General features: G+C 35.3%; 1 protein-coding gene across 1 annotated transcript in view; it reads left to right on the top strand.

Annotated features, from left to right (window-relative positions):
* Positions 1 to 13,377: 13,377 nt before the first annotated feature.
* The window catches only part of LOC149940139 (beta-1,3-galactosyltransferase 1-like), a 66,312-nt gene continuing 57,492 nt past the window's right edge, over positions 13,378 to 22,197 (top strand). The window contains exon 1 of the mRNA XM_090177973.1: positions 13,378 to 13,520. Coding sequence (XP_090034099.1) covers positions 13,483 to 13,520 — 38 coding nt within the window. The 5' untranslated portion in view covers positions 13,378 to 13,482. The remainder of the gene's footprint in view (positions 13,521 to 22,197) is intronic.

Raw genomic sequence — 22,197 nt, 5'->3', positions numbered from 1 at the left:
GCTGCCTTTTTCGCGCGTTCTTAATTTTTAAAGTTAAATGCGCTTAAATATATTACATATACAAATGAATACCTTTTATATATATTTACACCTACATTTTTTTGGGGGTTTAAAACTGCTTTAGTTTATGGTTCTACATACATTTAATTCTTAGTTTAGTTTTTATTTTGGTTTTAAGTATAATTATTTATTTTAATTTGGATGAAACGACCTATTTTTTCACAACTTTCTACCAAAATTGCATCTAAATCGAAAAATATTTTCACGTTTTTGGAAAATTTAGATTTTAACCGCTAGGTGCTATAAGGACATTGTCAATGAGAAAATTGTAGAGGGTCACCGAAAACGTACGAAAAGCGTTAGCGCGAAAAAAATTGACGTCTTTTTCACTTAAAAAATACGACTTGAAAAAGTGACAAGCTGGGCAAGCTAAAATAACTTTTTTTGGAATTCCATTGGGAGAGTAGTGTAACTTTATGAAAGTCAGAAATTTGTTAATCTGGTGTTTAATGCAATAAACACCGCTGAAAAATCGAGGAGACAATGGCGAAGAAGGTATTACACGATTTAATTTCGTAGGATGAAAAATGCGAATTGTTTGAAAAAAAAGAGACATTTTATTTATCTACTTACAAACAAAATTTATAAGTACGTTTCGAAAATACCACCTTCTGCTGCGATGCAGGCTTGGGCGCGAACAATCATATTGTCGAAGGCGGCTTGAATCATTTCCGGGGTTACTTCCCGGCAAGCGCTTACAATTCGTTGACGCAGCTCTTCAATTGTCTCAACCGGAGTGGCGTACACCTTGTCCTTGACGAAACCCCAAAGAAAGTAATCCAACGGAGTCAGATCGGGCGACCTTGCTGGCCAGTGTACGGGACCGTTTCTCCTTATCCATCGTTGTGGAAATTCGTTGTTTAGGTAATCTCTCACGGCTCCGTGGTAATGCGGCGGGGCACCGTCTTGCTGAAACCACAGTCTTGCTCGTTGCACCAACGGCAGTTCATCAAGTTGTTTTTCTAGCTCATTTCCCAAGAAATCTAAATTACTCTGGCCATTTAGATTTTGTGGTAAGAATACTGGACCAATTAACCGGTTTCCAACAAGACCAATCCAAATATTCAAGCGCCCAAATAGTTGATTTTATAAAATAAAAAGTGGTCTTGCCCAACTTGTTAAAATGTTGCTCTTACGTCACAAGACACAGCTTAATTAGTATATTTTGCGAACGAGCGATTTGCACGAGCGATTTGCACGCGCGCTAAAAAAAACCTATATTCCTCGCGACTGTAGCTCGCGCTAGTACGCTTGTGAAAGTAAGAGACTGTGACGTAAGAGCTACATTTCAACAAGAAGGCCACGTTAGTTTATAAAAAGAACTATTGAATTTGGTGACGGTGTTCATATCCCCAGTGTGGATTTGTGTCTTCCCAAACATGATTATATTGGTGATTGTAAGGGCCTTCTCTTGCAAACGAGGATTCATCCGCGAATAGCATGTTGCGGAGGAATTGTGGGTCGTCGTGCACGGAATTTAGCAGCCAGTTGCAGAAATCCAGCCGTTGTTTAGCGTCTCCATCTCGTAAACCGTGGTGAAGCGTTGCTCTGTAAGGATGGTACTTACGCCTATGTAAAATTTCCCAAATGCGAGTTTTACTGCAAGCCAAATTGCATTAAACACCAGATTAACAAATTTCTGACTTTCATAAAGTTTTACTACTCTCCCAATGGAATTCCAAAAAAAGTTATTTTAGCTTGCCCAACTTGTCACTTTTTCAAGTCGTATTTTGTCAGTGAAAAAGACGTTTTTTTTTCGCGCCAACGCTATTTGTACGTTTTCGCTGACGCTCTACAATTTTCTCATTGACAATTTTCTTATAGCACCTAGCGGTTAAAATTTAAATTTTCAAAAAACGTTAAAATATTTTTCGATTTAGATCCAATTTTGGTAGAAAGTGTCCCAGGCACGTTTAATGTACAGTACAAATTTCAACGTTCTAGAAAACATAGTTTTTGAAAAAAATCACTTTTTCGAGCAAAAAAAAACCCTGTATATAGATGGTTTAATAAAATATTTAAGAAGATTTCTGTGCGACTCCTCTAACAATGTAAGTGAGAGGTAAGATATTGTACCCTCCTACGCATTGTAACCCGGCCCCCTGAATTGATGGCTTCAAAAGTCGCTTGATGACTTAGGCCTAAGGTGGTGCCTTGGGTATTAGCCCAGCTGATTATTATTTATTTATTTATTTATTTATTTATTTATTTATTTATTTATTTATTTATTTATAAGTGCTCCATTGTCTTTAATAATATTGACCCTTTTGATCAGGTAGTCTCTGACCAATTACCATAAATCTCAACGGGGATCGTACTTATTAAGCTTATCGATATGTATCGAGTGCTTTTGATAGATCCATTAATATGCATTCTCCTTTTTCGTTATCATTGTGTGGAGGTTTTTAGTTAAATAACGGAAAAAGATTGGAGGTGGTTGATCTGGACTTACAAAATCCAAGCTGTTCGATCACTGCAGATGTGAGGTAAACTAATAACTGAAGTACTTATATTTAACTATCTCGAAAATCTTTGACAATTTAGATATGAGGGATATATAACGATAATTGTTTATATTAATTTTAGGATATTTTTTGTAAATCCGAATAATAATTGATGTTTTCCAAGACTAGGGAAAAAATCATTTGTTTAAATAAAACAGCAGTGGATTATTTGTTTTAAATTTCTAATAGCTTTAGAAACAAGATTCGGCTTTCCGTTGCTATGCAACTCGTTTTGAAATTTTTAATATTTAGGCTTAGTTTCTCTATTCGGTGTTATAGTCGCAAGCCAGCCTTCCCGCACGGTACTGACGAGTCCCAAATAGGACGAAACCGGTCTACCGTTGGAATTTATGGCTATTTAATTTAATTTAATTTAGTTTTTCACTCGAAGATCTATTTGGTCCGAGTTTCGCGTCTTTTTGTTTGCTCGAAGACCTATCGGTACGAGCTGTTAGTAAGTTTTTAAATTTCTTCAAATTTGTTTAGGGTTTAGCTTTTTTTATCCCTTATCATAATGGACATCTTCTTATTCGCTAATTATATAATCCTTTACAATGCAGTCCATAGGTGGTTTCTTTTAATTTAGAAACAAGATGCTTTAGAGATCCATGATCGCTCATTTTTAAGATTTCGTTTGTAAGTAGGTTATTTTTTTATCATTAGATTCGTCGATGATTTAAAATAAAGTGTAAAATTTTGAAGCGATTGCTTGCTTTGAGGTAATGAATTGTTTAACTTCATCCGAGAGGATAATACATTATCTTTCCTTTGGGTTTGAGCTATGGTTGGCGTAGATCCATAGCGTATCTGTCAGTATTGAAGCCTTCGAATTTCGTCTACCTTGTTTTATTACGTTCTGCGTTACCTTTCTGTTATCTTTAAAGCTTGTATTTTTGGTCAAACTAGAGTTTGCAGTGAACTAACTGTTATTTACAAATGGTTAGAAAATGGTTTATCTCATTTTGTAGCATTTAAAAATTAAGGTGTTATTAGACTAAATGACAGTAAACATATCGCGGTTGGAATCACTAAATATTTAAGTATCTATTTTAAATCAATCGAAAAATTTGCACCAAATTTCATTGAAATAAAATTAGTTGAAAATGTAAACCACCAATGATCCGAAAAATCCGTTGGCTTAGACATTCCGGCCATGAGCCATCTATTTCTAGAAAGGGCTCATATATTAGTGGAATGGGTAAAATTAATATTTTATGCGAAAAAGTAATATCATTGCCAACATTAATTGGGACAAATTGATTTCCGCTGTCATTCCATTTTTACTTTTTTTGGAAAAGTAGGTTAAGAAGAGTCTTAGCTCTCTTTTGCCTTTTGGGTGACTCCTCTGGCACCCCAAATCGATAGATCGATAACAATAAATCTAAATTTTCTTCAGCGTCATAATACCCGAGACAAAAGTTTCTAATAATCCAAATTTAACGTGTTACAGGAAAAACACTAAGATATTCTAAAAAATTAAAACTGGTAGAGATTTTAAATTAAACTTATCACTTCAGTTTACATTTAACCTAGTCATAATTTATCGACTTTTTTCGTGTTGAACAGTTTCGACATGAAATAGAAAATCGATGAGCACTAGTTTTAAAAGTATACTTAATATGAACCTAACGGCATTTTGAAAAATTAAAAATGGTATAGATTTAAACAGCTAGCAATTTTTAATTAAGCTTTGCCATTCGGTTCATAGAAATTTTTGACGATTATTAATTTTGTGGTAGATGATTAACTTTATCGTCTTTACTAAACTTTATTGTCCTTAATTAACTTTATCATCATTACTGAACTTTTTCTAATTATTTAACTTTATCGTCATTAGTCAACTTTATTATCGTAAAATTAACTGTATCATCATATATTTTCATCTTAAATTATCGACTTTGTCGTTATTGAACTTGGTTGTCTTTTTGAACTTGATGGTCGTTATTGTCCTTATATACAGAGTTTTATATAGTATTTTACCGTCGATAATTAATTTTACTGACGATAAATATTTTAACTGACGATAACTTATTTTACTGATGATAAATAATTTTACGGTCGACAATTAATTTTACGGACGATAATTAATTTTACAGACGATAATTAATTTTACAGACGATAATTAATTTTACAGACGATAATTAAATTTATTGACGATAAATTAATTTGACTGACGATAAATTAATTTGACTGACGATAATTAATGTCGATAATTAATTTTATTGACAATGATTTCGACGGACGATAATTACTGATGATAATTAATTTTACTGACGATAATTAATTTAACTGACGATAATTACTGACGATAATTAATTTTACTGACGATAATTAATTTTACTGGCGATAATTAATTTTACTGTCGATAATTAATTTTACTGACGATAATTAATTTTACTGACGATAATTAATTTTACTGGCGATAATTAATTTTACTGGCGATAATTAATTTTACTGTCGATAATTAATTTTACTGACGATTATTAATTTTACTGACGATTATTAATTTTACTGACGATAATTAATTTTACTGACGATAGTTATTTTAACTGACGACAAATAATTTTACTGACGATAATTAACTTTACTGATGATAGTTATTTTAACTGACGATAATTTATTTTACTGACGATAAATAACTTTACTGATGATAGTTATTTTAACTGACGATAATTAATTTTACTGACGATAGTTATTTTAACTGACGACAAATAATTTTACAGTTGATAATTAATGTCGATAGTTAACTTTATCGTGTTTACTGAACTTTATAGCCATTAAAGAACGTGATTCTCGTTAATAGGTATTTCTATAAAATTAAACAGTAGAAAAATTACAAGTATGAAATGTTTTTATCCGCGTCACGAGCTTAAGCTTTTAGGTATTTTATTGGCACGCGCGTTTCGCACGGGGACTTCAAATTCCAAAACCTGAATAGACTCCAGCGCGTGGTCTCTACCTTCAATAGCAATAGCTATTGACCTAGAAAATAACATTTATATGTGACATCCCGTATTTTAAAAAACACTTATTAACTTTATTGAACTTGAAGAGTTTTAACAATCATAAATGATCGGCTTTAAAACGTTTAGTTAATTGTGTTCGTCAATACCACTTATCTAATATTCACCCGCTATCCCTTAATCGTCAGAAAAAGCTTCGAAACTTTCGAGTTAGGTTCGTCTCTTTAAAAAGCAAATTCCTTTCCATTTCTATAAAAATTAAAGTTTCGCTATGAATGTATTAGACATTTACCGGAGCGGCGTGTAAGCATCAATTATTAAACAATTGCCTTTAAACACGCGAGAGCGTCCTTTTAAAACAACGGAGAAACCCCTTTTAGACAGAATCTGCCCAGTTCCGAAATTGATTTTTTCTTTCTTACAACTCGTTGATGACTCCTGAACGAATTCGTTGATAGAAAGCTTATTCTGGAAATAAATTATCCATGAAAATAAAATAATGAAACGAAAAAAGGAATTATCTATAAGTTCTAAGAGACGGCGTCGGCCCGAAACGAATGGGTTCGAGAAATATTTTAAAATCCGATTCCAGCTTTTTCTGACCCCCCAAGTTTCAACAATCAATTGGCAAGTAGCTAGAAACTTTCGATGGGGGGTTTCTTACGCCGAAAAATAAGATGAAATCAGAGATCTCGAAGAAGAAGCGACGACCGCGCTAAAAGGAGCAATTTTTCCATCTTTATCGATTACCCGAGATGAAAATATGTTTACTAGGCTGAGTAATTTTAGAAGCAACCGCGCGGAAGAAAAATATTGAGTAGTTTTGGGAGTTTCGAGCGAGTCTTTCACTTGAACCTCCGCCGCCGCTTTTAAATTTTCAAAGAAAGGTCACTTAGGAAGAGCAAATACGCTTCGAGTCCTTCAGTCGCCTTGGCCCCAAAATAAAAGCGTTTGGACTTTCACAGAAACAAACCGCAGTCTACGTTCTCAGTCTGCCATGTTTGATTTTGCCAGGATACTTTGTACGTGATGGCCGGCTATACTTCCATTTCTCGAGACAACATTTGGAAAGACATTCTCGAAAAGAAGACATCACTAACGATTGTGTCTTATTAGAAGGTTATAGGATTAGAAATATTTGACTTTCAATGTGGGTTGTGGGGTGGCTTCGATTATTCTTAGACGGCTTGTGTAAGATATAGATAAATACCTAATTTATCCAATATTCTCAAGATATTGATTGAAATAATTGATCAGGCTTACACCTTTCGTATTTTTTTAATTAAAGATGCCAATAAATCTGAAACTTGAATATGCAAAAGAATTAGCCTCTGATCATCATAAGATCTTGGTCAGCTTTTGCAAAACATTATATTGGGTCGAATGAGCATTGGAATTAAAAAATCAAACATAATGATTGGCTGACGTAGTTGATTGGGTTAGCTACTTTATTTTCACTTACAAAGGAGACATCCCGAAGTGTAACCCACCAATTTTGTTCAAACTCGGGGGATTGGTAGACCTTCATGAAACTTGAAAAATCCTTAAGGGAATTTATTCAATTGGCAACCGTTTTTCCATGGCAACGAAAAATGTTTTTAACAATAACAAAATTTTCCCATTGAAAATAAAGGCTGGTTCACACGGGCAGTGTTTTCCTGATTTTCTATATTTTCTCGTTTTACGGCCTTTTCCCGTTGTTCTAGCGCACGGGAAACCGACTGTACACACGAACCATATTTGCCAGATTTTAACGCTCCCAGCGCTTCCGGTAAACGAGAAAACAGATAAAAAATGTTCAAATATCTCTACTTTATTTCCCCGGTTTTTTGAAGCACTTTGAGCTCGACCAATCAGCGAACGTTACGCTGTCATGTGATATAAGGAGCGATTTTGAAAGTCTTTAAAAGTAGGCTTACGAATTTTTGCGTCTACCACGTGATGGCATAACGCTCGCTGATTGATCTAGCCAAATGCGCCTCAAAGAAGGTCCTCCGTTTTCTCGTTTACAGGCTGCGCTCGTCGCGATAAAACCCGGCTAATTATGTCCGTTTGTACTGTCGTTATCCTGTGCCCCAGAACAACGGTGAAATGCGATAAAACGAGAAAATAAAGAAAACCAGGAAAACACTGCCCGTGTGAACCAGCCTTTACGTGGGATTCTGACCGATTCCTAGCCCCTGTGAAAAATTTGAACAAATTTACAAATTTCGAAAATGACAAAAATTGGAAAAACAGATAAAAATTTACAAAAAAAAACATCAAAACTGATCAACTTTTGATCAGTTTGAGGTCAAAATCCCATGCTATTTTCAATGGGAAAATTTAATATTTTGTGTTGTGATAAACATTTTTCGTTGCCATGGCAAAACGGTTGCACATTGAATAAATTCCCTTTATGGTTTTCCATGATACATGAAGGTCTACTAATCCCCCAAGTTTGAAAAAAATCGGTTGGTTACACTTCGGGATGTCTATTTGTTAGTATTTGCAAACGTCCATTTGGGCCTTTCAATGAGCCCCTGGTCTGGTTCTGTTCCTTGAGGGCGAGGTAAGAAGGAATATCGTCATGTCTGGCACCAAAGTTGTAGATTACAAGTCGTACGATATCCTGCACTTTCAAATAGCCCAATATTTTGAATACATTTCTTAAAGGAAACCATTTTATTTATTATATATTATCATTTATGCAATATATCAATTGTTAAAGTGCTATACTTTAGCAAATATTGATAATTTTATCTAATAGCTATATCCAAGTTATTATAATCAATAATAATCAATAATAATCAATAATAATCAGCTAGGCTAATACCCAAGGCACCTTAGGCCGAAGTCATCAAGCGACTTTTATAGCCTTTAATTCAGGTGGCCGGGTTACAATGCGTAGGAGGGTGGTGGCAAGCCCTGCATGCCACGCGAGCCAACAGCTCCCTACACTAACTATTACCGTTAACCTCAACAAGTTTTTATGGAAGGGGAAACCGAAGACCCCTCCACATAATTAGAAATAGACCATTTTTGACCATGTTTCAAAGTGAAACCTTTAACGCCACATGATAAGCACTTCCACAAATTTAATTTATTACGGATAAAATAGTATGGGATGTACGAGAATATTAAAAAAAATTCATTTAATTTTTAGAATTGATTTAAAAAAAATAGACTGAAAATTGTCCGCATTTATGTCATTGTTATGCGAAATTTACTTTCAACTACAATTTTAAAGTTTGGAAATTATCTGAAGTATTTCTGCTAAACAGAGTATACACGTTTTAAACGAACTTGACCGCTTTAGCAGAGAAAAGCGCTTGAAAATAACTAGTCCAATAGGCTCGGTCACTACTTACATACCATCCAGTTTGTGTTCATTTCGGGCGGATACTATATTAGATGAATTTGCAAATGGACAATTCCAGACGAACAAACGTGACATTCGAGGTAGCATGGAAGGCACTGTTTGGTAGAGATAACGATAACTCTCTGAAATTGGAAAAGGGCCATTAACGGACGTGACATTTGATACAATAGATTCTAGTACAGATCGGTTGATATAAAAACGGTTAATTTGTGGAATTTTTTAATTACTTACTTATAATGCAGTGGCCAATATTTCAAAGCAGTGGGATATTCCTCCACTCCCGATAGGAACATCAGTCGAGGCGGCCAATTTATTGATTGGCCGTGTTGCATCAGTGCACGTTCGATCGAAGGCGTTCACTGAAAGTAGAAGCTTCTAATATTATTAAAGTCAGGTGTTTTTAATTATTCAAAGCCACACGTTTGTAATTATTATTTGTCTTAAAATTAATTTCAATTATTTTACTGATATTTATTATATTTAAGTATTCAGAGTAACCTCTAACAATTCTTATTCTATTTGAAAATTAAATTTAGGGAAAACCCCATTTATGTCAATTTACTATCTGTTTCCCTACCGTTTGGTTTTTTATAAAATATTTAAAACAAGCGTTTAAAAACGTGTATTGATTGTAAAACTTGTTGGATTTTAAATGTAGCTTTATCGAGTTAGCTTAACCGGTCTTTTCTTTTGTTGAAGATAAAGCTATGATATAAATTATCGAATCTGTTCTGAGCCTTTTTAATTATCCCTTTAGTTATTTTTAACAAAATCTTAAACTTGATGAACCAACACAAAACACTACTTTTTGATAATTTTAAATTTATTTTATGAGATAGGTTTGTTTTACTTTGTTAAATAGGTAATAATTTAAAATCATATTTACAATTTAGAGCCAAATTATTTTATAACAATTGTTTAAAATTATCGTTTTAACTCACACTTTAGCTCTCATTTTCTATATTAATAGTGCCTTATAGGTTCTGTTTTATATTTCTTTTATTACAGTTTCAACGCCAAACAACTCTCTTTAATTTGTTAATTTTGGGTTCGTGATATGAATTAATTAAAAGATAATGTTTCAAGCATGCAGGCTGGTTATAGACAATTTATTTTGTCATACTTTTACAATATAGCTCGATGCTGAGGCAGTTCTCACCCCATATGGAGGCGGATAATGGTACTAAATATGGTTTTCTCTTAAAATTTACCTTCGTAAAATCTGTAATATTTAAGTGATAAAGAAAAACTAATCACTAGCCTAGAGCTCCAATTTTTAGGGCCCCAACTTTACCTACTAAATGTTTCAGGTTCATAACGTAACATAATAACATTTGGAGCAAATCAGAGCTCAAAATCATACTGCTCTTAGGGTCCTAAAAATGGTAAACAGGATATATTGTTAGCAGAAGTATATAAAATATCACTTACGAGATAAACATTAATCTGTATATATTGATAATGTTATTCGCTTGGAACATGTACCGTCTCAAGCTCACTTTAATTATTTATCAAAAGACCTTTCGAAAGACCAAATACATCATGGAGTGACTTTCTAAAACAATAACGTCGATAAAATATCATTTATTAATGAGTAGATATCCCGAAGCGTTGTAACCCTTACGGAAATGGCGGATCAAAATTGGATAAAATGTTGATATAACTTAATTGATTGATTTTGATCAAAAATTCGACAGATCAAACGGGGATCAAACTATTACTTGATCCAAATTGAATCCAATGTTGGTATAAATTATTTGATCCACATATTGGATCAAACGGGGATCAAATTATTATATGTTCCAAATTGAATCCAATGTTGGTATAAATTATTTGATCCACATATTGGATCAAACGGGGATCAAGTTATTATTTGTTCCAAATTGAATCCAATGTTGGTATAAATTATTTGATCCACATATTGGATCAAACGGGGATCAAATTATTATATGTTCCAAATTGAATCCAATGTTGGTATAAATTATTTGATCCACATATTGGATCAAACGGGGATCAAATTATTATATGTTCCAAATTGAATCCAATGTTGGTATAAATTATTTGATCCACATATTGGATCAAACGGGGATCAAGTTATTATTTGTTCCAAATTGAATCCAATGTTGGTATAAATTATTTGATCCACATATTGGATCAAACGGGGATCAAATTATTATATGTTCCAAATTGAATCCAATGTTGGTATAAATTATTTGATCCACATATTGGATCAAACGGGGATCAAATTATTATTTGTTCCAAATTGAATCCAATGTTGGTATAAATTATTTGATCCACATATTGGATCAAATTATTATTTGTTCCAAATTGGATCGAATGTTGATATCAATTATTTAATCCACATTGAATCAATAGGGGATCAAATTATTGTTGGTTCCAAATTGGATCAAGTGTTGATATACATTATTTGATCCACATTGGATCAAACGGGGATTAAATAATCGCTGGGGCAAGTTTTGATCCAATTCTAAAGCAGTAAGATGATCAGAAATAATGTAGGCTAAGAAATAAACATCGGTTTGTTAGCTACTAGAAATAGCGTTTAATACCTTTCCAGAATAGCAAAAAAAATGCACTTAGAGGTTGTGGTATTAACAAATCTAAAACTGCAGTGTAGCTGTAAATCCGAGGCATTGATAAAGTGGAATGATCGGTATATATTACAGAAAGCAAAGCGATGTTTTGGTTTTCTAATTTTTAACTGACATTTCTTATTTCATTTTGCTCTTGTAGATTTCAAGCGGGATACAATCAATGTATTTGTACCCCCAAATTACCCGTTCAAAAGGTTTTTGGCAATTAAGTTTCCAAATCCCACAGAAATGATAATTACCTAATACATATCTAAATATATATTCATAAAATTATATAAATTAAGAAAGTTATTTAATTCAATACTGAATTAGACGCGTTTTTTTAAATATGGCTCTATTGTCGGGAAAATCACGAGCAAATATGCCATAGAAATTTTAGAAAAACCACAAAAAAATGAATTCATCAGCTTTTTAGACTTAACAAATAAACATAATTTTATCAAGGATCCTATATGTTAGAAGGATATGAGGCGAGGGACGAAAATAGCAGCGCCGTCGGTGGGTCATGCGCGATAGAGAATCCGTCTTTAGATTCCGTCAAGGACAAAACATGGAGGAAGAACCGCCAAAATTTGTCCTTGAGGGAATAGAAACAAGACGTCCCACGTTTAGAGGCTCTCTTAATATCGACGGCGCTGCCGGCGTTTTGAAAACACGGGCTGGCCGGTGGGCTACCTATCCTTCTAACATATAGGATCCTTGATTTTATCGAAACGCTGTGGGCTGTTCAGGGATTTTTACTGTTATACCCGGAGTGGTTAGCATTTTCGCCTCGCAGCAAGAGGAGTCGGGTTCGATCCCAGCTTATGGCATTGGGTGTAAACCACTCCTTCCGCGTTGAGTTTGCAAGTTCTCTCCCCACTGGTTTAAGGGGTTTTCTCCCGGACTCTTCGGTTTCCCATTCCATAAAAACGTGATGAGGTTAACGGTAATAGTTAGTGTAGGAAGCTGTTGGCTCTTGTGGCATGAAGGGCTGGCCACAACCCTTCTACGCATTGTAACCCGGCCACCTGAATTAATGGCTTAAAAAGTAGCTTGATGACTTGGGTATTAGCCTAGCTGATTATTATTTTATTTTACTTCCGCCGCCACTGATAAACTTCTGATGATGTTGAAAGCCTACTCGGAATATTTTCAAGTGTCATTCGCTGTTTACAGGGAAACAACGAACTTTCGGTAAGTAACAATATTTTTTTTATAATAATAATTAAGTCGTGGGTTAATGAATTTTACTTGGGTATTAGCCTAGCTGATTATTATTTTATTTTACTTCCACCACCACTGATAAACTTCTGATGATGTTGAAAACAGAATGATCCAGCATTTTCGGTGTTTTCGCCAAAAAAAATAATTTTAATTAAAGATGACGTGTCGGTATTCTTGAAAGGGCATCCGAACCGAGACAAGCCGTTTCGAAGGAGATATCGAAGAAGCCAGAAGGGTATTCCCCAATGAAGAAGCGACTTTCAGAAAACGCAACAAAATGCTCATCTGTCAAGTCGATATATTTAGGGCTCTCGGCGGCCAGTCACCAATCCAGGCTAGGCTCACCGTTTCAACTGGAAGAATTTTGTTTAATAGCCTTGAGAAATTGCCTCGTAATTTGATAGCTAAGAGTACTTTTACTTTTTATCGTTTTCCCCTCAAAACGCCTTTTATGAAACAAGTATTATAAGCAATGTTTTCCCGCGAAACTCGCGGAGACTTTGTCATCGAGGGAGCGGAGAGCAGTCGTCATTTTTCAAAGGTTTAGCGCGCGCCGTGACACTCACGCGGTGGCTCTCGACTTTTCCCGAATGGAACGGAAAAGGGACGGCTCATCACTCATAAAAGTTTGAATAAGAAATAATTGAGAACGCTCGAGACCCAACGCCCCGAAAGTAACGAATGCGTGGGTCACGCGGAAATGGCTGGCTTCACGGCTGCCATCTCTCAGATTAGACAGGTTAATTCGCGTTGATATCCGGGAATATTTTCAAATGTCATTCGCTGTTTACAGGGAAACAACGAACTTTCGGTAAGTTACAATATTTTTCTTAAAGTGTTGGTTGCACGAAAAATCGATAGTAATAAAAACGAATGAATGTGGGCTTGTTTTGAAGCCCAGGACGTTCTCTTGGTCGAAACAAATTTCCAAGCCTAAGTGTATTAACTTTGAGTCCGAAACTGAACTTTTTCGCTCCCCAAAATCCTGAAATTTTCGGCGAATTTCTCTCCTCCGTAGCACGAGCAATTTGGGGCTAATCAAAGCTGTAGTTTTATTTCTAAAATAGAAGGAACTGAAGTGGAGGGATTCTGTTTACTTGTAGAAGTTTTCAAACCAGAGGTTTTTAATCATAATATTCGGCTTATTATCGAAATAAAAAAAAATTTACGTGCGCGCGACCCGACGTTTTAAGAAGAATTTACAAGGAGCCTTCGGTTTCAAATCGTTCTTCTACTACGTAGGCTTGTGTATGCATATTTCAATTACTACCGCGTAGGACTTTTTCATGGGTGTTAAATCAACCTGCTTTTAATCCCAGATGTACAGAAATGTATTACAGACAATTAGCCAATGATACGCTTCGCATTTTCTGACGTCATGGGTAAAGAGAAGAATTTTAGAAGTCTGGAAATTCGCCGAAAAACTCGATTTCCACCATTTCGACTTCTTTTTATAATAATTCAAAGACCACTTAACCGATTTTGATGAAATTTTCTGTACTTGCTATAAAATGTTTGCTCTTTCTAATGAATTATTAATTAACCATAGCTAAAATTTCGTGCAACCAACACTTTAAAATAAGAATTAAGTCGTGGGTGAAAATCCGGAACCACTCCTTCTGCGTAGAGTTTGTAAGTTCTCTCCCCACTGGTTAAAGGGGTTTTCTACCGAGATCTTCGGTTTCCCCTTCCCATAAAAACTTTCTGAGGTTAACGGTAATAGTTAGTGTAGGGAGCTGTTGGCTCGCGTGGCATGAAGGGCTTGCCACCACCCTCCTACGCATTGTAACCCGGCCACCTGTTACTTGATCACGCACAAGCAACATTGCTTATGTGGTCGAAGGTGGTGCCTTGGGTATTAGCTCTATTTAAAAAAAAAAATAAAAAAAATGAATTTTACGCGAGTTGACTTTTAGGGTGAAAATTATTTTGGAGGCCCTAAACCTACCACCGTATGCCGAGGTGCGTTTATACAACTTCGGGCCTTATGCGCCTAGTGATCATGGGGCCCGATTTTCACTCCCCCTCCCGTCAACTGGGCAAAAGGGGCCCCTGATATTTCGAGGCCCTAGGCGCGCGCCTAGCGAGAATAGCCGTAAAATCGCGTTCGTTCTTCCTAACTTATTGGTCAACAGGATTCGTTCAAAAAATGTAGTGCTAAGCAACAATAGCTGCTTAAACTTAAGAACCTCTTATAGTAATTCACCAAAGTGCAGATTTGATTAAGTGTAAAATGTGTATTGGAAATTAAAATACCACCACCACGACCACTGCCTTAAATTTAAAAAAAAACTCTTTATACTGCCTTTAAAAAACTAAACTGAACAGATTTGTTTAACCTGAAAAAATAAAATACAATTAGCATAATATATTTTCTCGTGAAATCATCCTTTATAAAGAAAACATGTTGTGTTTTTAATGATATTGTCCTTGGCTTCGCTTTTAAAAATCCTTACGGCAGCAGTCGTAGTTTGTAGAAAGAGGAAATTCCAAAATATTGAAAAACATTAAAGGGAACAAGTAAAATGATACATAAAAAATGCAGATTTTTATCTCATTTCATCTCTTCAATTTGCATAACGACCGAGCGTCGAGCAAAGTCATTCCGCGGTTGACGCTGAAATGTACAAATGAAACCAAATCTCCAACAGAAAACCTTTCTCTTTATTGGCTCCTCTATCTTACCGGGTTTTTTTGGCTCGTTGCGAGGAAACTGTAGCTTCTTATTTAATTCCGCGGAACGTTTAAAGAACTAATCCTGATAGTCAGCATTTTTCAAATTGAAAGCTGACTCCAAATAGCTAGATAGAAGAGAAAAACTAAAAAAAGCATTATTTTTGAAGATGGATATCGCGGAATAACTTTCAAAATAAAAACTGAAACAAGAAAATAATTTCAAATGGAACTTCGATGAATACTGTTGAAGAAACATCGCTGTGCATGAAAAGAAATTTCAATCACAGTAAATTAGTTTGAATAATTCCGGGCGCATTGAATAACGAGGAAAATCTGAATCTACAAAATGAAAGTTCCAAGCCCTTTTTTCACTTTTAACCAATAAACCAAATATTGAGGCCTTTCGCTAATCAACTATTCAAACAATGCAACTTCTTCAACTCTTCAAATAATACAACTTTTTCAACTCTTCAAACAATACAAATTTTTCAAGTCTTCAAACAATACAACTTTTCAACTCTGCAACAATACAACTTTTTCAACTCTTCAAACAATACGACTTCAATGGAAATTTTTCAACTCTGCAAACAATACAGCTTTTTCACCTCTTCAAACAATACGACTTCAATGGAAATTTTTCAACTCTGCAAACAATACAGCTTTTCCAACTCTTCAAAAAATACGACTTCAATGGAAATTTTTCAACTCTGCAAACAATACAGCTTTTTCACCTCTTCAAACAATACGACTTCAATGGAAATTTTTCAACTCTGCAAACAATACAGCTTTTCCAACTCTTCAAAAAATACGACTTCAATGGAAATTTTTCAACTCTGCAAACAATACAGCTTTTTCAACTCTTCAAAAAATACGACTTCAATGGAAATTTTTCAACTCTGCAAACAATACAGCTTTTTCAACTCTTCAAAAAATACGACTTCAATGGATATTTTTCAACTCTGCAAACAATACAGCTTTTTCAACTCTTCAAAAAATACGACTTCAATGGAAATTTTTCAACTCTGCAAACAATACAGCTTTTTCAACTCTTCAAAAAATACGACTTCAATGGAAATTTTTAAACTCTGCAAACAATACAACTTTTACAACTCTGCAAACAATACAACTTTTACAACTCTTTAAACAATGCAACTATTTCAACTCTTTAAACAATGCAATAATAATCAGCTGAACTTGACTTGTGATGCCAATCAACGGTGGTCGGGTTATATTGCACACTCACTATTAACCTCGGAAAGTTTTTATGAAAATGGGTAATTGAAGAAATCGAAGAAAAACCCCTCCAACCAGCAGGGAGATAACTTTCAAACTTAACACGGAAGGAGTATTTCGAGTTTTCTCCAAATGTTCCAAGCAGGGATCAACCCGGCTCCTCTTGATGCGAGGTGAGAGTGCTAAGCACTTCGCCACCCCACTCATTTAGCTCCATAGTTTCCACCTAAGGACTGATACTAGCGCTGATGATTTTGGAAATGACCAGTGTCGAAGCTAGAGCTGTTTCCCACCGCATTCAATACATTTCTGAATTCTTCGAAACTTGAGATGATGACCCGGAAGGCAAATAAGAAAAAATTAAGAAAGTCCCTAAATAAAGCTTGATTGCTACTTGAAATAATTATCTAAGCGTATCTTTCATGTTCTGACGTAATATATGCCAAGTCAAAGTGTTGAATACAGGCCCTCAACACTGTGTAATAAGATGGTGGCACATACGACCCTCTGTACACTTAAATGTTGAAATATTTTTTAGAATCCATGGAAAAAAATAATTAAAAAAAATTGAACGGAGGAAACACATGGATGTAAAAATTATTTTATTTCAATTTTTAAAACATTAAAAATTAATTAAAACTAACTCATTCATAGGTTGAGCTTTCGACCCGAGGGTATTTGTCAAAACTAAGGAAACAAAATTAATAACAATAGATATATATACCAAATAGGGTAGATATAGTTAGCAAAGCGACACAATCGTTGATTGGTTTTTCTTACAGGGTACAATAAATTCCTATCGAACGGACCCCACGATTTCGCAGTTAAACAACCATCGTCCAGATTTAATTTCCCTATGTCGTTAATATAGATACCCTCTATGAATTTTCTTTTGAAATAATCCGTCTCTGTACACTTACTAAATAGTAAGTGTACAGAGACGGATTATTTAAAAATAAATATGTTTTGGCAATATTGCCAAAACATATTTATTTTTACGTACGGATAATGATTATTTTTAAAGGCTTTTTAGCGTAGCTCCCAATCGCAATGAAGCTCTAAGCTAAGCTTGTACATCCAAAAAAATCAAATCAGTTTGTGATCTCATTGAACCCTTAAAGCCTAGGTCTTCCGAAGCGATTGAAGAACACTACGGTGACTCCCCCCCCCCCTACTCTTGGCAAAAGGTAAAACTCATAGGACCAGTAGGTAGAAACCTCAACGTGGTAGTACTTGAAAGGCGACACAAAAGTATGTTTGCGTCAAATTAATGTAGCATCTTATATTTATAAATTCTGTATTAAAATTCAAAATACTTGAATGCGTAGGAATATTTCGAATGTCACCAGGGAGCGCAGCCGGTCGATTTCCAAACAATAAAAGAAGCTACCATCTTGATTATGTCAGAAGCCTCGTATTCCCCCGAGTGGTTCCAAGGCAATATATCTCCCTCGGCTACTTGTATTCAACTGCTAAATATTTATCGGGTAAGACATGAGAATTTCGCCCACCTAGTTTTTTACTCCGCAGCATTACATAAAACATTAAAATGTTTTTGTCTATCCTTTAGCTAAATCAGACAATAGCAATATTATAGTAGGTGTTGTGTTATAAAAGGACTTTACCTGTAATCAGAAGTATATAATATATCTATTACGAGATAAGTATCCACTATATTATCCCAGTGTATAGTAGTCATATAAAATCATTTTGGAACGCATATACATGTAGTTTCGCACTGTATGAAATATTTCTTCCGAAATGTATTTAAAAATATCAGTGGGAGCCTGCCGAGGTACTTGTTTCAAGTTAATAGCAGTATAAGAAGATGACTGATATCGTTAACACCAAGGTCAATTGGTATTAAAATGATATTAACGGTCCAAAAAGGTCTTTCGCAGTAGAGGTAGATGGAAACTTGTCTCTAAAGGATAAACTACATCCTCTGTAGCACATTAGAATTCGGCTAACATCGGCCAAAGCCCTCAAATTGTAAGGCCGGCCGACCTTCGGTTTTACCGTCGAAATGTTCTAGGGGAGTTAGGGTCGGCCGAAGTTTAAAGTTCGATTCTCTGCCGACTAAAAATGTATCTGATTCCTACTCAAAACGAAGTCAGGCCACAGTCGGCCCAAAACCTGACTCGATACCGACTATAAATGTGATAGTGAACCGACTGCAAAACGACTGCATAAAATTGCGTATTTCTGACTCAAAACTGACTATAATAATGATTGAAAAGCATAGAATACATGCATTACAAATAATACAGAACAGTAAATTTTAAACAGAGGGCTGTTTTTTTTCTTGTTCTAGTATCATATACCGATTTGAAAAGGGTTCAAAAAAGTACCTACGCGGAATTATCTCAAAAACTGATAAGACTTTTAGAATCGGCATTTGGACCAGGACCCCAAAGTGACTTTTAGAGTCAGCATTTGGACGAGGACCCCAAAGTGACTTTTAGAGTCGGCATTTGGACCAGGACCCCAAAGTGACTTTTAGAGTCGGCATTTGGACCAGGACCCCAAAGTGACTTTTAGAGTCGGCATTTGGACCAGGACCCCAAAGTGACTTTTAGAGTCGGCATTTGGACCAGGACCCCAAAGTGACTTTTAGAGCAAATCCCGACTCTAAATCAACTCTTTGTGCTACAGGGGATACTTGTGTTGTTATTAAGTGGGCAATTTCCTATCATCGAAAATGTAGGCCAAAATGTACTAAAATGATATCAAGGGTCCAAAAAGAATTTTCGCGGTAGAGTTAAATGGACACTTCTCTCTAAGAGCGATACTATATACTTCTGATGTTATGAAGTGAGTGATATCCCGTAATCGAAAACGTAGGCCAATATGTACTAAAATGATATTAATGGTTCAAAAAAATTAGCTTTCGCATTAGAAGTGTTCATTAAGCTCAAGACTGTTCATTAAAGTGGGCGCTCTACATCAGGTGGACTGCTGTTGTTTTAGAAAGGAGATAAATTTTGCCCTGGACGAAAATGACCGCTCACTACGCCCGTTGTTGATGTATAGAAACGATAATTAGGGGTGGTGTGGAGGGGGGAACGGGGAAGGGGAAAGAAGGAAATTTTCTTTCGATAATCAGAGGTCTAAAGCCGCCGGGCTTATAAGGACTGTCGCTCGAGCACATGGTCGCTTTATGACTTTATACCACTTCGATAGTCGCTGTCTTTACGTATTTCCGCAGCCAAGGCACTCTCCGAAATTAGATAAACGCGGTAGCCCTCTGAATAGCCGTCCTCCACCAAAATTTGCATGTTTTAATAAGCATTGACTCTTTCCGCTCGAGCACCCTCGTTTCCGGCAAAAATTTGAATACGCTCAGTCGACTGGAAATTGTTTATTACGCCCTCCTTTGGAAAGTTCGCGGACAAAATTTACTATTTCTAATAATCTAATTGATCGATCGAATCTCAACTGGGAATTAAGCGGTTTGTCGGCCGGGCCCGAATTAATGCGCCTCGCCTTTTGATTTACGCTGGAATCTCGCGTTATGGAACCAACGAAAAAGGACACGGATTTTCCACGAAAATTTTAATTTAACTACGAAACTAAGTTACTTTTCCATAGCAATACGTTATTAAATTAGGTTTAAAATTTTTTTGTTAAATATGGATAACACCGTAAGTATCATAGGAAACAATAAGTATGACGCTTACCAAAATATATAAGAACGCAAAGAATAATAATAATAATAATCAGCTAGGCTAATACCCAAGGCACCACCTTAGGCCTAAGTCATCAAGCGACTTTTAAAGTCATTAATTCAGGTGGCCGGGTTACAATGCGTAAGAGGGTGGTGGCAAGCACTTCTCGCCACGTGAGCCAACAGCTCCTTGCATTAACTATTAACATTAACCTTAACAAGTTTTTAAACCCCAGTATCGGATCATTTGTAGCGAAAGTTTTGCTTTCAAACATTCGGGCACTCTTTCGCGTGTAGACGATGTGTTTTCGTTTTGTGATTTAGAAGCATATGAATTTACGCTACGTAGAACGTGAGGGAATTGCCTTATACTCTTAGCTACCTACACGCGTATTTGCACTTACCATTCTTCCGACGCTATTTGTTTCTAAAGATTTCGCCAATGGCCGTATTTATACGAGGTAAAAGGACTCTTTGTTATTTGACACTAGTCCTTGGAAGTTTCACATAACGGTGCCCCAGAAATTTCCAACAGTCTATTTGAAGCATTTACCAAGGCTTAAAAGGAGAGATTCCGAGGAGTTTTTCCCCGATTTTGAAAAAAAATCGGGGGTTGAGTACACCTTCATGTACATTGAAAGCTCCAAAAGGGAAAAGTTTCAAGAGCCATTCGTTTTGCCATGTCAACCAAAAATGTTTTTCACAACTCAAATTTAAACTTTCTCTATGTAAAATAGCATTGGAAAATTACGGTTTGTAAGGGTTTTAGGCCAAAATTGATAAAATTGGGTAAAATAGATTAAAATGGGTAAAATAAATTAACTCAATTGTTTTGCCAAAATATTAATTTTTTAATTTTTGGAAAATGGCAGATGGGGGGACCTTACAATCCGTGATTTTGCCATGCTATTTTACTCAGATAAAGTTGAAACTGGAGTTGTAAAAAAACATTTTTGGTTGTCATAGCAAAACGAATGGCCATTGAAAAGTTCCCTAAAGGAGTTCTCAAGGTACACGAAGGTCTACTTAACACCCGAGTTTGAACAAAATCGGGGAGAAACACCTCGCGATGTCTCATTGTAAGTGAAAACTGAAAAACTTTCAATAGTAAAATCGTTTACTTTGGTAAAATTATTGTAAATTTTTAAATTGGAACCTAAAATTGGCTATTGTAAACACTCGCTTTGTTTCTGAAGGGAGTTTTTGTCAAATTTGAGACCTAAATGGTTTTTGCTCGTATTTACTGCCATCACACTAACCTATTGATCATTTGGATAACGAAAAGAGTTGAAAGTGATGAGTTTCCTCTTACGAAACTTCGGTTACTCAATAACTGAACACTAGACTATCCTTAACCAAAATCTTTAAGTATCAAACTGATGTATACTATATTACTGACCACTAATTTCACCTTAAAAGTGTTAAAAGTATAAAGAATAATACACCATCAACAGCAAAATAACTAATTTTAACAAAGAATCCAGCAGATTTAGTAAACAATTACCTAACTATTTAAAAACAACGACAGTTAGCAGATTAACCCTGAAAATAAAACGAACCAGGAAAATAGTTAAACTATGCCTCATTTATCGACATTAGGTTCATGAAACTTCTTTCAATTAACCTGAAAGGTCTCAGTATTAAAATAAGTCTATAATTATTGTGTCAGGTAGTTGAAATAATTACTGATAGCTATACGTCTAGTGAAATAGAATTAACGTCATACGCAAAAAAGAAAGCAACTCTAGCGAGAGAAATACTGAAATTAAAATACAATTAGCAGACGCCAGTGCAACGCCTCTGCACGGCTCCCTGCGCGCGTTTATTATGACGACAAGCCAAAGAGCACGTATTTGGCCTAATGACTTTGTTAAAGTTTGACGAAAATAAGGTCGCCATTGTAGAAATGGTT

Source organism: Leiobunum rupestre, chromosome 6 (assembly GCF_980474605.1).
Source record: "Leiobunum rupestre chromosome 6, qqLeiRupe1.1.hap1, whole genome shotgun sequence".
Taxonomy (NCBI): domain Eukaryota; kingdom Metazoa; phylum Arthropoda; class Arachnida; order Opiliones; family Sclerosomatidae; genus Leiobunum; species Leiobunum rupestre.
This window is presented reverse-complemented; position numbering and strand designations above follow the sequence as displayed.